At 33.8% G+C, this 16,154-nt stretch overlaps 2 protein-coding genes across 4 annotated transcripts in view; one reads left to right on the top strand and one right to left on the bottom strand.

Moving 5' to 3' along the window:
- The window catches only part of LOC126740597 (nuclear migration protein nudC), an 81,438-nt gene that overhangs the window by 61,728 nt on the left and 3,556 nt on the right, over window positions 1-16,154 (bottom strand). The gene's annotated exons all lie outside the window — the stretch shown is intronic.
- LOC126740593 (uncharacterized) overlaps window positions 1-16,154 on the top strand; it is a 71,287-nt gene that overhangs the window by 52,692 nt on the left and 2,441 nt on the right. For all 3 annotated transcript variants that reach the window (XM_050446683.1, XM_050446681.1, XM_050446682.1), the window contains exons 2-3: window positions 10,491-10,592; window positions 10,662-11,016. In XM_050446683.1, coding sequence (XP_050302640.1) covers window positions 10,491-10,592; window positions 10,662-11,016 — 457 coding nt within the window. The remainder of the gene's footprint in view (window positions 1-10,490; window positions 10,593-10,661; window positions 11,017-16,154) is intronic.

Here is a 16,154-nt window from a genome sequence, read left to right as displayed (position 1 = left end):
TAAACCGCGTTATTACGAATTATGATATTTAATTTTTTTTTTTGTTGAAATTATTGAATTAGGCAACGGACGCATTAAATGAATTATGAAACGGCCGCCATTGTGAGGGTAACCTTCGTAATTTTAGACCCCTATTGTCTCGTTTTAATTTATAGATAAAAAGCGTGATAATAAATGTGGGTTGTGACCGACCCACCTACTATTTTGATTTGTTATAAAAAAAAAAAAAAAACGTACACGGCCACCCAAACATCCCGATTTAAGTGCTCTAAACTATTTCTCTTAAGTGAACCGTAATATTTTTTTGAAATTTAATTAAAAAAACAAAAGCATTCCATTCGTTTGACCTTTTTTTTTTTTCTTCTTACAATTACGTAAAGCGGGTCAGAGAAGTTGATTTGGGACCTTGGAAAATGCGTTTTTATTTCGGTTTTAATGTACCTGATATATGGTTCAGCGAGAATGCGCAGAAGTGCTGTTTTCCATAAACGTTTAGGTTTATTTAGTTTTGAAATTTTATTACTTGCACTTGATTAAGGTCTAATATAAATAATTTCCCTTGTTCTTCTATTTGACCAGAGACAAATCTAATTTTTTTTTAATTCTGTGTGTATTCTTATATAGTACTTGTCAGGGAAATTTTATAACTTAAGATTGGATCAGGTATTGTATACGCCGAATTTCAAATTGTAATGCCAATATAATCTCCTTCCCACTTCCACAGTTTCACTGTAAAATGCACATTCTATAAGGCATTTCAGTAAAACAGGAACATGCATCTGATTATATTGAATTTCATGCTATCAATGTCTTAGTTTCAGATTTGTTACAATTAAGGTTTATAATTTCTTTAAGGGATCAACTGGGAAGAAACCCTGATTTTTCTTTATTTAACTAGTATAGATCAATTGAATAAATAAATGTGATGAAATTGAAGTGAAGAAATTCAATAACAAGTACATTCATACCAAGAAAGTCACTCATTTAACTAAATACGTGCCAACCAGCAGAGTTTTCGTGAAAGTGTTCTTGAATCTCGATTACCGCCTATTAAAATATGGTTATTCAATCTTTTTTTTTTTGATTGGTTCTTTTAGGGAGTGGGATGTTATGTCAGCCGCACCTGGGTAATTTCCGTAAAACAACAAATTTAATGCATCACCTAACGAGTTCGATATCATTATATTATACCCGTAAAAGCCTTGAGACGCTCTTGACAATGCCCCCGAACAAAAAATTACTATTTTTAGAACAAGTTTAAGGGTTTTGCAATTACTTCTTGTATGACCTTCGTGAGCCGAAACCCGCATAACCTGCTGAAAGAATTAAAGAAAAAAATGTATGCCTACACAGGCTGTTTTTGATCCTTTGACATTTAAGACAAAAGATGCACGGGTTTCTGGTCAGCGCTCGCGTCTAAATACACGTTAGTCCCCTTGACTTTTTTCATCTGGAGACTAGATGACAGGACCTTGCAACCTGACAGGTGAAAATAAACGATTTTTTTTCTCTATTTTACACCCAAACACGATCTACGAAAAATTACGAGTCACGACTTATGATACTGTCGTACCAAGTGGAACGTTATTGAATTTTAAACGTTATGCAACAACGGAAGGTCGGTTCTATATATCGAAATAAGGTTTAGTCACTTTCCTTTACGTCCGGTGTATTAACGAGGAAGGTCAAAGGTTCATTCGTCATAAGGAATTTCGTTCGCATTAGGTTATTTCCAAGATCTATACTGTGGGTCTAAAACCAGTTCTTTTGAAAGGCAACTGAAGGATTCAAGGTTATTTTATTTACTAATCCACATGTTTAGGCATTTTTCATTTCTCCGGACATATAGTCTCAGTTTCATGAATAAGAAATTTGAATATTGATCAAAGAAGATTTTGCTTTTTCAATAGTTATTTTTAATTCAACTTTTACCACGATACTAAATCATGCAATGTTGACTTCCTGTTAAAATATCCATCTTCTAGAATAAATCCAACTCTTCTAAATATTACTTTACTCTACCATTGAGTGCCAGTAACCTTTGAATCTTTTCCTGAAATTTGGATCAGGCGATGCCTGTTGTAAATATTACCGTTTCGTCCTATCGACTGCACCAATTTTTATTTCCGATTTGGAAAAAAATAATTAAAAAAAATTGTTTAGCAGCAATTATGAGGCACAAATCGTCGCCTTGCCCACATCGGGGCGTATCTGAAATATTTGTATTTTACAGGAAAAGCATTTTAAGATGTTGGCTCAAAAGAAACTCTCGCTGTGAGAAAACGGTTTGTAATTTGCGGCTTAAATTTTGTGCTCATGCGGGCATCTATGATTAGAACAATTTGCTATTATGAAATTTAGATAAGTTTTCCAGTTTTTCCAAAAATCAAAAAAAGATTGAGATACGCCTTTTTGTGTGCTGTAATCGAATTGTTTTAAAAAAGTTACGCCCCCTGCAGAATAACAACAACCCATGGTAATCAAACTTTTATTTGAAAAATTAAACATTTATTAAGTTTCAAATTAACCTAGTACTTCAAAGAAATGAAAAGTAGAAATCCTGGCCTGGCCTTAAAAAAAATTCTTATCGCAAAAAAATAAACGTAGGTTCCTTAACGCCCTTAACACTATCAGCTTTATAAGAATAATTAAAAATTTTTGTTAATTTTTTAACTTAAAAAATATATCATAGTAAACCAAAAGTAAAAAAACTCTAACGAAAAAACTAAACTGTTTATAACATAATACGATAAAAACAGGGACTTATTCATGTGGAAGAGATCTGTAAAATGACACATGCTCCTGAGATCGAATTACAGGAGTTTCTCCACTGCATAAAGAAATTAGGTCCTGATATTTTAGACATGTTATCTTTGGTCGTTCATTGTTAAGTTCTCCGAGGGAAAAATGATCTATGTTTCTTCTCTTTAATGTGAGGCTTCTATAATGTTCATCACAGTGAGACACTTTAAAAAAACCAGTTGATTTGGTTTCTGTCATCATCTTGGCGTATGCTTAAAACTCTTAAATCTTTCGACAAGCCTTTAAAATCTATGAAATCGGAATAATTCATTGGAATTACATTATAGGGATTTTTAGCCCTAGCTAGTCTAAAAATCGGAATCAACTGAGATGGAACAAATATGTTTCCTGAACGCGAAATGGCAGTACTTATGGCACTATGGACTCAGTCCCCTTCACTTTGACCATGAAAGGGCTCAAAAAATCGAAGACGAATTTGCCTAATGTTCTTGGTGCTTCTTACAAAATATAGTAACATTATAGCGACTATGGAATTTTTATTTTGGCCGCTACAGCCATCGGCAAATAAATCTGCAGATTTAACCTCTTTTTCATCGTAATGCATCAAAAATTTGTAGATACATGTTGATATTTCCGATGAGCCTCTTTTGCTGTCAATTTCACTCCATGTATAACAAAACTATTCCTTAGATGCCAAATTGTATAATGTAAAGTTGTAAGCTGCTAGACGTCTCTTATAAAACACGGCACTTTCGTTTGTTTTTAGCAAATAAATGACTTGTAAATCAAACACTGCACTTAAAAAGAAATTATCATTAATAGACTTATCTTTACTTTCTTGTTTTATTTTTCTAATTTCTTCTTTGTTCTTAAGGTGTAATTGGTATCTTTCTTCTAGTTTCATTTTCTCAGAAGCATTTCCTTCACGATATGTAGTACATAGACTACATAGACTAGGCGTATCTAAGATACGCCTTTTTGTCTACTGTTTTAAAATGACTTGATGAGATACGCCTAAACAGTTTGCGTGCATAACCCAGGAAATAAATTATATCGAGTTACGCTCCTTTGTATGAAAGGCGACGAAATGAGGTATGTATGCTTAATTCTTCTTTAGTATTTATACCATTCTATTCTATCTTTTAACCGCCATCGTGTATTTGATTGGTCCAACTTCCGATGATAGCTATTTTAATATCTAGTGCACTTTAAATCATCCTGAGATAATCAAAACAGCCCTAGAAAATCATAAACAGCTAAGTAAGAGAATGAGGATAAACCTATAAAAAGTGCAACTTTTGTAATTACAGTACTTCGTGGATATAAAGTTTTATATATGTGCTGCTGGAAAATGATTTTTTCAGCCAATATTCAACTCTGGGAGACATTGATATAGAAATGCCACAAGTATTACAAGAGATACTACGTACCCTGTAGAATGTTTTCAGAAGTACATTTACCTCAGGACCACATAGCACTGTTACAGCCTTACTCCAAATAACTGATGACATATTTAGAGCTTGGGATAGTAATCTTTGCCCAAGCCTCATACTCCTCGATTTTAGTAAGGCTTTCGATACCATTAATCACCATCACTTATTAATTAAGTTAAAATATTAGGGTCTTGAAGGTGCTGCTTTGCATTATTTTCAAAATTATTAGAGAAATTGTCTAAAATAGAAAGTAAATCGTCTTTTATAGTCGTCTTTCAAGATCGGAAACTAGATCGATTACACAGGGTGTTTCCCAGGGCAGCGTGCTGGGCCCTCTTTTATTTTGTATTTACACATCGGATTTTTTAAAATTCTTTGGCTATTTTAACTCACATCAATTTGCTGATGATATTCAAGTATATTATTCTTTTAACGTTAATAATTTCGAAGTAGCATGTAGGAATATGAACACTGATTTGCAAAATATATGAGGAGTAACTTTTCAAAGCGAATTATGTCCCTCAAAACAGTCTTTTCACCAACTACAAAAAACGAATATTTCTTGTTTCCGTTCATTTTAATCCTGCATAGTAAGGTATTTTCATAGATACGGGTCGATACTTTTCTAAATAGGTCTAATTGAAATCAAAACCAACAATTTCTGTGAGAAAAAGTCAATAACCAGTTGGAAGCTTTTTGATCCATTACTGTGGATCTAATGCGTTTTGTCGTGGCCGATACGGGATATAATGCTCTATGTTGTAAACATTAAAATGGGAATATAAAAAATAAAACCCCGCTGAGCAGTTTTTTCACTTAATATAAAATAAAACCGAGATACAAGAAATAATTTTTATACAAAAACTTTTCAACATGTTTTTTTTATCTTCGTTGTTATAGCCCTTATACGTACGTACTTTTGTCGCAATTTTTTCCTCGATCCTTGGCTATTCTCTCCTAAAGAAACACTCTGATCAAGGTTTTCCATCATAACAACAACAAAAACGTTAATATATCAACAGCTAAACCTTAATGAGTAACGATATTAAGTATGGCAGAATTTAAAAAAAATCAGATGATTTACACGATGTCGTCATGCGAATTTGCCGCTTCCTATTGGACGAATGCGTTCTGATGTATCAGTCTCGATATAAACATCAGATTTTACACACAAATTAGACAAGGATATAATGCTATAGTAAATCCAAAACCGTAATGCACTGAATTTTGTCCTCGAGTGGACATAATGCGCTTTGATAAGTTGCTCCTCATATGAGTAGCAACCTTTTTTTTTATTTTAATCAGTGGTTAGGTTGAATAGCTATAGGCTAGTCCCCGTCATGCTTAAATACTAGTTTTTATACATTTTTATCCGCTTTTTATTAAAGTTTAAGTATGTTCCATAAAATCCGATAGTGTAGAAATTTAAGTAGATTTTCTAATCATCGCTTATAGAGAGTCGCAGAGAGAGGCTTTTGATGTTCAAACAAGACTAAGATTATCTGAAGCATTAGTGCTATCCAACCTAAATTATTGGAATGTTGTTTTATGTCTTGTTTACCTCATCGTGACCAACTGCGCCTACAAAACATACAAAATGCATGTCTAAGGTTTTGCTATGATGTTCGAAAATATGACCACGTAACGCCACATTTAATAAAAAGTCCGGTTGGCTCACTATCAGGGAAAAGTATCACTTACATTTGGCATGCTTAGTTTAACCGCCAAAAACTTGGCACTATCTCTGATTTCCATGCTAATAGGTCGACTCAAACTCGTCATGGTGGGGGTTCTATCACGAACTTAATAAATATACCTGGACTGCTAATGCTTATGGCCACGATACCCAAAAATGACTATTGCCTGGTGGCCGCCATTTTTATAGTGGTTGTGTCCTTTTGATGTTGGTCACTCTGAACATTCTCAGTGTTGCCAAAAAAAATTTATTAAATAACGGTAATAAAATTGACGACGCTGACGTTTGACGTGTGAGTATAGCGGATTGATTAATTTTTGTCGATTGGTAAACGACGCTTTTGGGTATATCTTCTGCAATAGGCGATATAGCTTCCTCCTTATTTAATACGTGGATAATGGATCACCATCCTTATTTAAAGGTATTTGGTTCGCTGTTTCTCAAAACCGAATTATTGTGAAATGCCTGTCTGTCTTTATTTTTACTATATAAACCCTTGCTAATTACAAACTCTCATAAAATCATCTATATTTTCATTTTTATAAATGGTTGAAAAGATTTAGGGAGGGTTCCCTTAAACCTTTTTTATTCCCTATTACCCTATAGGAGCCTCACTATAGGTTTACAGGCAAGGTTGGCTTGGCCGTAATAGGTTGAGTAAAGAACCACTTGATTGTAGAATTCAATACTGATTTATTCACCCAAAACTACAACTATTTATATCAGTCTTAAACTAACAATTCGTGGTAATTTTCAAAACTAAGATGTTTTCTCTTTACAATACTTCCTACATTCCCAATGATGAAACCTTGCAAATTGTTTTAAAAAACTAAACAGTTTGTGATTCGGGTGACAGACCTATGTTTTTATAAACTATACTACGCACCTTGACGGAGTAACATAAACAGTTTTATATACTTAAGTAAAAAATAGAATTTTTAAATTAATAAATTTAAAATAAAAAATGTCGATTAGACATGGTTGTACCTACTAATGTGGAAACACTGTATAGATAGAAGGAAAGTAAAAGTCGTAATAGTAAAAATAGAAACAAAATAAAAGTGTTTTTAACTGAATTTGTTAAGTAAATACAAGCAAAAATTTAAATGTAGATCATCATTTTCATGGTATTAGGATTGATAAGATTCAAGATTATCAGAATAATAAAACAAATATTTTAAAGTACATGCATCTATCTCAAGTTAATTGAAACTTTGTCTCATTTTAGGATTACTTTCATAAATTTTAATGAAATTCTTAGAGAAGTACAAGAAAAATCACAGATCTACTCTCTTAAATTCTTAACTAAATGTAACTTTCTATTTTATATTTTTGTAAACATAACCTCTCAAAAGCTTTAATTGTTTTGTTTCCCTACAATTGGCACAACTGAAATTTGTCAGAGTGACCAACATCGAAAGGACACAATCACGCAAAATGGCGGCCCCCTAGTAGTGGTAATTTACTTTTCATTGAATTGGCAGTCCAGGTATATTTATTAAGCTCGTGGGTTCTATGTGTATCAAGGCACAGTAACGAATTCTTTAAGCGAAGTTTTAGCTGCACAATTATTTAACTCACTTTCCACTAATATAGAACAATGTTCATCTTTAGGGAACTTCCGAGAAGTGATCAGGAAATATTTATTATCTCTCCGAATTTAATTACTTTTTTTACAACATAGTTAGGAAATCATCATCGATCATCATCATCATGGAAAAAGAAGCCCGCGCAAACAAAATAGATCTGCTAGGCATGTCGGAAACACACTGGAAAGGATCCGGGCATTACACCAAAGACTCAGGAAACACAGTATACTTTTCAGGTACAGAAAGCCGCAATGGAGTTGCTTTCTTATACTGCCCAGATCAACCGCCAAAGCTGTCTTAGGATACAATGCTGTTAACGATCGCATCATAACAATAAAGATCAAATCGCAACTTTTCAAGGCCAACGTCATACAAGCCTATGCCCCAACTAGTGACTCCTCGGACGAAGCTATTGAGTCGGTTTATGAGCAGCTGAATGCTACCATAAATGAACTTCCTAAAAATGAGATTCTCGTTGTTACTGGAGACATGAATGCTAAAATTGGCAAAACAAAAGATATAGTTGAACAACTCAAAGGAATAATTGGTTCGTTCGGCTTAGGGACAAGAAACGAACGAGGTGAACGAATGCTTCAATTCTGCCAAGAACAAAATCTCACTATCGCAAACACATTATTTGCACATCATAAAAGACGCCTATACACATGGACATCACCAGGAGATAGATACAGAAATCAAATTGACTACATTACGGTCAGATCTCGCTGGAAATCCTCCGTCGTTAAATGCAAGACGTACCCTGGAGCTGTCTGTGGTTCAGATCATAATTTAATACTAATGGAAATATTTATGTTTATCCATCGCGGGAAAAATATGTTAAGGAAAAAGTCCATTCTAAAGTGCCATTTCTCCACAAATAAAATACTAGCCCTTATTTTAGGAGTGTGCGTCCTTGCCATGTAAATAACCAAATAATTTTGAAAAAAGTCGGAATAGAAATTATATCTATTCTCCATGCTGCTTAAGCTAAATCATTGCCGGTGGAAGACCTTTTAAATATCAGAAAAGTTGATTTGGATCTCAAAGGTCATACCATGCCAAGGTTAAATTTTATTGATGTAGGAACAGGATATCTTCGAAAAACAGAATCTATCCATTTTGCATCATACTTGATAGCCTGTCTCTTAGGACAGTCTCGTGAAACCAGTTGGGGACATTTTGGGCTTTAGGTATGAATGGGACAGTCATTAACCGCCACAATGTTGAACACTTGGTGAAAGGCTTCCATACTGCAGACATTACAAAAGAAAACACGAAAACTAGAGGCTCTTCTTGGTCAATACCTTTAAAGGAAAAACTTCATGGACGCACTTTAACCTACTACCACCGAATATCTAAAGGGTTTCATTGTATATCAAATTCAAAATATGCTTTATTGTTCTAAACATTTGATAATTAATAGGGTCTTATAACAAGCAATTTCCTGACTTCCTTTTTAAAGCTATGAGCCTGAGAAATCTATCTTATTCCGATAGGAAAATGGTTAAAAAGTTGACTACTATTATACCCAACCTGCCACCATATTTCTTCTGTATTAAAGATACTACTTCAAGTATAAAGAGACAGGGCAATATTAAAATTTTGTCCACAACAAAGAGAATCCTACATGAATCTTTGGCTTTATTAACGTACTTAATTGCTCAACATCTTTTTTACAACACAAATAATGTATGCATCAAGTGTTTAGAACGGCCCAAAAACATATGCCATACCGTAAATGGGATTCATTTAATGCAAAATATGTCTGTTTTGTCGTACCTTTATCTAACTCATTGGAGATTATCCTAATTGCAAAACAGTTTGATGCAAGTTTTCTACCCAGTAGTTCAATATGTTACTGACATTTTAGTTTATCTATTTGAATGCCTAAGAATTTAATATCTGATGTAGTGATAACCAATTGGTTTTCTAAGTAAACTGGTCCCAGGTCATTATTAACATTTTTTGCCATCATTCAAGGATATCATATCACAAAAACCATTAAAAGCGAATGCTTCAGGAGTCGATATTACTACGTCCATCTCACTATAAAATTGGAGACAACATACATAAACCTATCACAATATTAGGAAACAACATAATAAAATATTAACTTAACGTGCAGATATCACAGGAATGCCAGTAATCTAGTCATGTATTTTTTTTATAAACACTTGCCAAACAATATCGAAGGTTTTTTTGTACAAGATCAAAAACTGGACAACTATTGGCTTTGTCATAGCCCTTGGAAAAATAGACTTTTCCAAGGCCTGTGAAACAGTAAACAATATAAATATGTTATAATCATTTGACTATAGTCATGTAACGTTCCTTCTCACAATTTTTTTTTAATAAACCTACAATTAAAGTACAAGCATACATTCATTAAAAATGTACCTATATAATTAATCAACCTTTTTGCAATAATATAGGAACCCAACCCAAAAGACCATTAACCAATAACACCCAGTAGGTCACTTTTTTTTCCTGCTGCCAAAATATTTACTTACGTAAGCAGCAGGTTCAAGTTCTTTGCTACCGCTACACGCCTTCTTATTTGCACTGTTCTTCCTGATCTTAAACAATGTTATATACCTGTCGTACCTGCGTAAGAACCAATTTTTTTTGAACCTTGATTTTTTTCGTCTAGAATTTTTTTTTTATCAGAGAGAATGATATTTTGGGTCATTTAGAGAAGAAATATGTAAAGAACATCCGGAATCTTTAACCTATAAACAACAGAAACTTATAAATATTCATTAGGCAAGGTCGTTTGAAGATCTGTGCTCTTCGCAGACAGGTTAGGGGCACTTCTGATCAATTTCCATATCTATTTGTTTAAATTATGCATGATGGAAGATTTTTATTAATAGAGTAATATGTTGTTGTTGAGAGTTGGCATGTATGTGTTTATGACAGTGAGTGTAATTAAATAAATATTTTATTGCAACCGTTACTCCCAAACAGGCTTAAATTTAATAATCATTTTTTTTTTTTAATTTGTTTCAGATCCCCGCAGATCTCAAAAAGAGTTGGCATATACCAAGACCCACACTAGCTCGAAGTTCTCACAGTTCTCAGGGTTCAACTTCTAGTAATAATAGTACACAAGTAAGCAATCTTAAAAAAAAAACTTCTTCATATGAACTTTGTATTAAAAAAAAAAAAAAACTTTTATAGAGCGCAAGATCGGGTTCGCTCCTCCTCACAGCGGCGAACTTAGCCCAAATACACCAAGACAACAACGTGCACACGAGCCCCTCGTCGAACACCCGCGATCTCAATATCCAGTACTACTTGGAAAGGACCAATCAGGACAATGAATTGATTGCTTCCCTTCCAAAGTCGGTGAAGCAACCGGAACAGGATAACGTTTCTATTGCCAGTTCGATGCATTTTACTGTGGTCAATGTGAACTCGAGACCGAAAGTTTTGAAGAGAAGTTGCTGCAGGAAGCATCAGCTTACCATTTTGGTGGTGAGCATGAGCGTACTGTTTACTATTGGGATTTTGATGGCTGTGTATCTGTTGGAGAGTAAGTACTGGCATTATAATTTAAGAGGATATTTAAGGAGTGTTGTATAGTTGACTCAAAGATATACCGTTGATCGTTTAACCGCAATAAAATCCTAATTATCCTTTGGGTTATAAAAAGACTCAACATTTTTATATCATTATTTTTTTATTTTAATTATTTATTTACGGAATCCATTTACAAAAAAGTTACATAGCATACCCATACAAACATATATATTCAGATACAAAACCATCTATAAATCAATGTGAGGTGTAGATGAGTTAATTAATTAAAGCCCCTATGAAATAATATTCTTTAACTGCCCCTAAAAGATGTAATCCTAGAGTCAAAAAAGCTTATCTGTCCTGACAGACCATTACCACTTCTAATTGGCTCATTAATACCATAATTGGTACGGTGGAATGGGACTGAAAATATTTCTGATTGTCTATTCAATCTGGAAGGCACCCTAAGTTTAAAAAGAGACAATAACTCGGGACAATCTATAGTAGCATTTAAAACCTTATGCATAAAACATAAGTCGAGTAATATTCTTCGTGACTCTAATGTGGGTAAGTTCAGGTTATCCCTGACCCACTGATAGTAATACTCCTGTCTCCTGTAACCACATCTAAAAGCAGCCACCCTTAAAAATTTATTTTGAATTTTTTCAATCTGCTCATTGTAGCAGTTATATGACGGGGACCACACAATTGAGCCATACTCCAAGATGGGCCTAACAAGAGAGCAATAAAGTAATCTAAAAGTAAACAAAGACAAATCAGATGTAGGCCGTTGGATAAAACCCAGCATTTTCATTGCCCTACCAGTCACATGATTGATGTGACTTTTTAAAGACAACCTGAAGTCAATAAATATTCCTAAGTCAGAAACCTCTGTTTTGACACCAATTGCTACATTATTTATTTTATAAAAAAAAGCAATAGGGTTTCTTTGCTTAGAAAAAGTAATCTTATGACACTTATTGATATTAAGGGCCATTCTATTCAAGTGGCACCAATCAAAGAACAAATTAAGGTCTTTTTGCAGGAGCACAGCATCGGAAAGGGATGTGATAGGCCTAAATAGCTTCACATCATCAGCAAACATTAGCACACGACAATTTTCAAGTTTCCAAACTAAATCAATCAAAAAGAGGCAAAATAAAACAGGGCCTGAGTGAGAGCCCTGTGGCACCCCAGATGGCACCAACATTTCAGAGGAACATGTACCTCCAAGATTAACAATCTGGGTTCTACCTCTGATGAATCCCGAGATCCACTGAAGAAGAGGCCCCACAATACCTAAAGCCCTAAGCTTCTGCAAGAGTACCCCATGGTTAACCCTATCAAAAGCCTTGGAAAAATCTGTATATATTGAGTCAACCTGAAGTCCCTTCTCCAAGCTGCGGTAGAGGTAGTTGACATACAGCACCAAATTAGCATCAGTAGATCTGCCTTTTATAAATCCAAATTGCTGAGGATTAAATAAAGATTTAAAACTCCAGGCGATCCTATGACTGACCAGGCAGTCAAGCAGCTTTGGCCACTCGGATTGGTTACACACAGCCCGATAATTGGAAATTTCTACTACCAGATTTAAAAATGGGTTTTAGAAAACTTCTCTTCCAGAGAGTGGGATAAGAACCAGTACCTAGAGATTTGTTAAAAATGAACAGTATTGGTTTTGTAAGAACACAAACACATTTCTTTAGGAAGAATGCCGGAATCCCATCTGGTGCAGAGCAGAGCTTATTCTTAGAGGAAGTAATAACCTCATAAACATCCTGCGTTGACAGAGTTAAAATGCTCAGACAAATTGATTTATCAAAATCAAAAGATGGTATGTCATTGACTTGCTCATCCGAATGAAAAGTATTCTGCAAACATATCTGCAGTATCCGAGATATTCATACTAATCCTGTTATTGTACGTCATTCTGGAGGGAAGGCTAAAACCAGTTCTTTTATTTCGAATATATGACCAGAAGTACCTCGGATTGCTAGCGAGATTCATTTCCACCTTATTAATATATTGTCGATAGCACAACTCTCTTAATTACTCACATTGATGTCTCAAAAATACAAACTCATCATATTCCTGCTGTTGACCACTAATTTTAAACTTTTTGTGAATTTGTTTCTTTCTTATGATCAAACTGCGAAGCTCTGAAGAAAACCACCATGGAAAAGAAGAACTTTTGTACTTCTTTAGAGGAATAAACCTTTCCATTGAGAAGTAGATCACATTATAGAAAATTGAAACTATGACATCAATAGATGTCTCTCCCAAAAATAACTGATTCCAGTCTATCCCAGCAAGACAATCGTTAATTGCTATGTAATCTCCCTTACCAAAATCATAAAAATATTCCTCATATATCATATCATCAGAATTTTCTGCACAACAAAGGTCAAAAATAATTGCTGTATGGTGCAAGCTATTCTCAAAAATCTTGTCTATTGCACGTTCGACACTAAATAAATCTAAGCTACTAAATACAAGATCCAAAAAATTATCATATTTGTTATCAGAGCTGGTTTTCTGGAGCACTGCAAAATATTAAGTAGGTGTATTATAGGATAAATGGCAAAAAATGTAAATATGTCTGTATATTTATACCTGTGTTTACTCAGAATTAAAACTTGTGATGTCTACCTTTACGTCTTATCGTATTAATTAATTAATGAGACAGATATAATTGGAGTATTGGAGTACTCTCATTTGGCTTTTTGCACGGTATTTAAACAATTTCCATTTCTCTGGATTAAAATTCCCATATAATTTCATTTTTGACTGTTGATGGTACCATACCTTGAAATGAATACTATGATAGTTCAAACTCTTATAGTTATTCAATTAGCCAAATTAAGATTCCAGTGTATTTTTATATTCCAGTATTTGCCCAGGTGTACTTAAATAAGCGAAAGTCCTTCCTATATTTAATGGTATCGTAGGATGAATTAACAAAATATCGTGATTTAATTTTAGAATTTATTCTAGCTATTTTAAAGCAATAATTATTTATTTTGAAAAAAAATACAATCTATTTTTGGACATCCAATTTAGTTTTAGACTAAATAAAAAATCTACAACATTGGCAATAGATAGATATCACACAAAATATCATGGAAGGATGGGAACTTATAATAATAATAATATCCTTTACTGCCAACAAAATGATCTCCAATCACAAAGCAACGTCAAGATGGTGCACCATTCATTATAGGGCTGTGTGTGATACAATTTAAAAACATAAAAAAGATAAAAAATATATATAATGCTTACTTTCACACTTAACATAATTAAAATTGAGTAATAAAATTTAAAATATTCCACGGATTACAACTACAGAGCCATTTTTTTAAAGGAATTTCATTGTGACACTGTTTATTTCTCTAATGCACTGTGGCAAAGAGCGGTAGGCTTGTACAGCCGTGAACTTAGGCCCTCTTTCAAAAAATGGTGAATGATGTAGAGGAATGCGTAAGTCACTATGATCCGTCGTAATTATTGAAATTTCCTCTTAATAGTGTTGATAATTTCTCTGAAAAAGATCTGGCTGCTTTTCGACAAACATGACCAATGCCAAAAAAATACAAAGATGGAGCACTTTAACCCCCAGTTTCTTAAAATATAGCCTACAGCTAGTTCTTGCTGAAACACCAAAAACATTTCTAATGATGCGTTTCTGTTCCCTACAAACCACCATAGCCTCAACAGATCACCCCCAAAATGAAATTCCATAATTCAATATTGACTAAATGCAAGACACATAGTACAATTTAATGCTATCAGTGAATAAATTGATTCTTAGTCTGCAGACCAGAGCACAATTACTGTTTAGTCTGCAAATTAGTGTCTTGCAATGCTCACTCCAATTTAGCAATGGATCAACATGCATCCCAGGAAACTTTTATATGTATTAAGTTGTAGCAAGTTACTGATGCACCAATTCTTCATTCCATTCACCATTCCTGAAGAAGCATTCGATAGTCCAGCCAAAGAGCCACTTGACAGTATAACTGATTTGTCATCTGCATACTGATAGACATGTCCATTCATATGCTTCTTTTTATGACTTCACTAAACAATTTGATTGTGCCTCTCATGACATCTCTCACATACATTAATGATCTTTCAAATGTTCAACATTTAAAACCTACCCTTTTTGCTGATTATACTAGTAATGTTATTTTGTATGCTAAATTAACATGGAAAGAACATGTAAATCACTTATCGGCCATTAAGAACCTTAAGGGCTATTACATACTTGTCCACTATTTTATTTGCCTATCATGGTTAATTTTCTACAAATATGTGCTAAGAAATTGTTAAATGGGGCCATTCTAGCCATGTACAAGAAATCTTTAAGCTTCCAAGGAAATGTATTAGGATGGCCAAGGTCTAGCGGCACAGTCTAACACAGTCAAGTCACTCGACCCTTTTGGACTAACCATCCGCACCTGCCGACGCCGCCCCTCTCGCCTATCGGAGTTTATCGATTTATACCGATTCGTCGACGAAATGTGGTTATAGGGTTGACTCGCTTCAGTTTATTTTCGACGATTACCGAGTGTGCCAATATTTTTTGTTTTTGTGAATTTAATATTCTGTCATTTAGTGCTAGTTTTACGGACTTTTACTTTAATATAATTTATATTAATAGTAGTTGTTTGGTAATGGCTTCTCACGGACAATACTGCTGTGTTGAATCTTGCAAAAAACATTCAAACGACCCAAGTGTTTCTTTTTTTTGTATTCCCTATTGTTTTATCTATTTCATATTTCTTTACTAAAAACTCCACAAACGTTGATGATTTAAAAGAAATAATCTTTGAGGCAATACGAAAGCTTAAAAAAGTAGGATTAAATGTTTTAGCCGTAACATCTAATCAGGGTCCAAACTTTTATAAACTAGTTAAATCAACTCTTAAATTAACAATAGAAAAACCATATTTTTTTGTTGATGATATAAAAGTTTTTTTTTATGTTTGACGCCCCCCATTTATTAAAATCGACAAGAAATAACTTATTTTCTTCAAAGTTTCATCTTAATGATAGGCAGATTACTGAAAAATGTTACATTGAAGAGATGTACAAACTGAACAAGGCAAAACAGTTTCGCTTAGCACCAAAGTTAACGAATGACCATTT

Source organism: Anthonomus grandis, chromosome 9 (genome assembly GCF_022605725.1).
Source record: "Anthonomus grandis grandis chromosome 9, icAntGran1.3, whole genome shotgun sequence".
Classification (NCBI taxonomy): Eukaryota; Metazoa; Arthropoda; class Insecta; order Coleoptera; family Curculionidae; genus Anthonomus; species Anthonomus grandis.
This window is presented reverse-complemented; position numbering and strand designations above follow the sequence as displayed.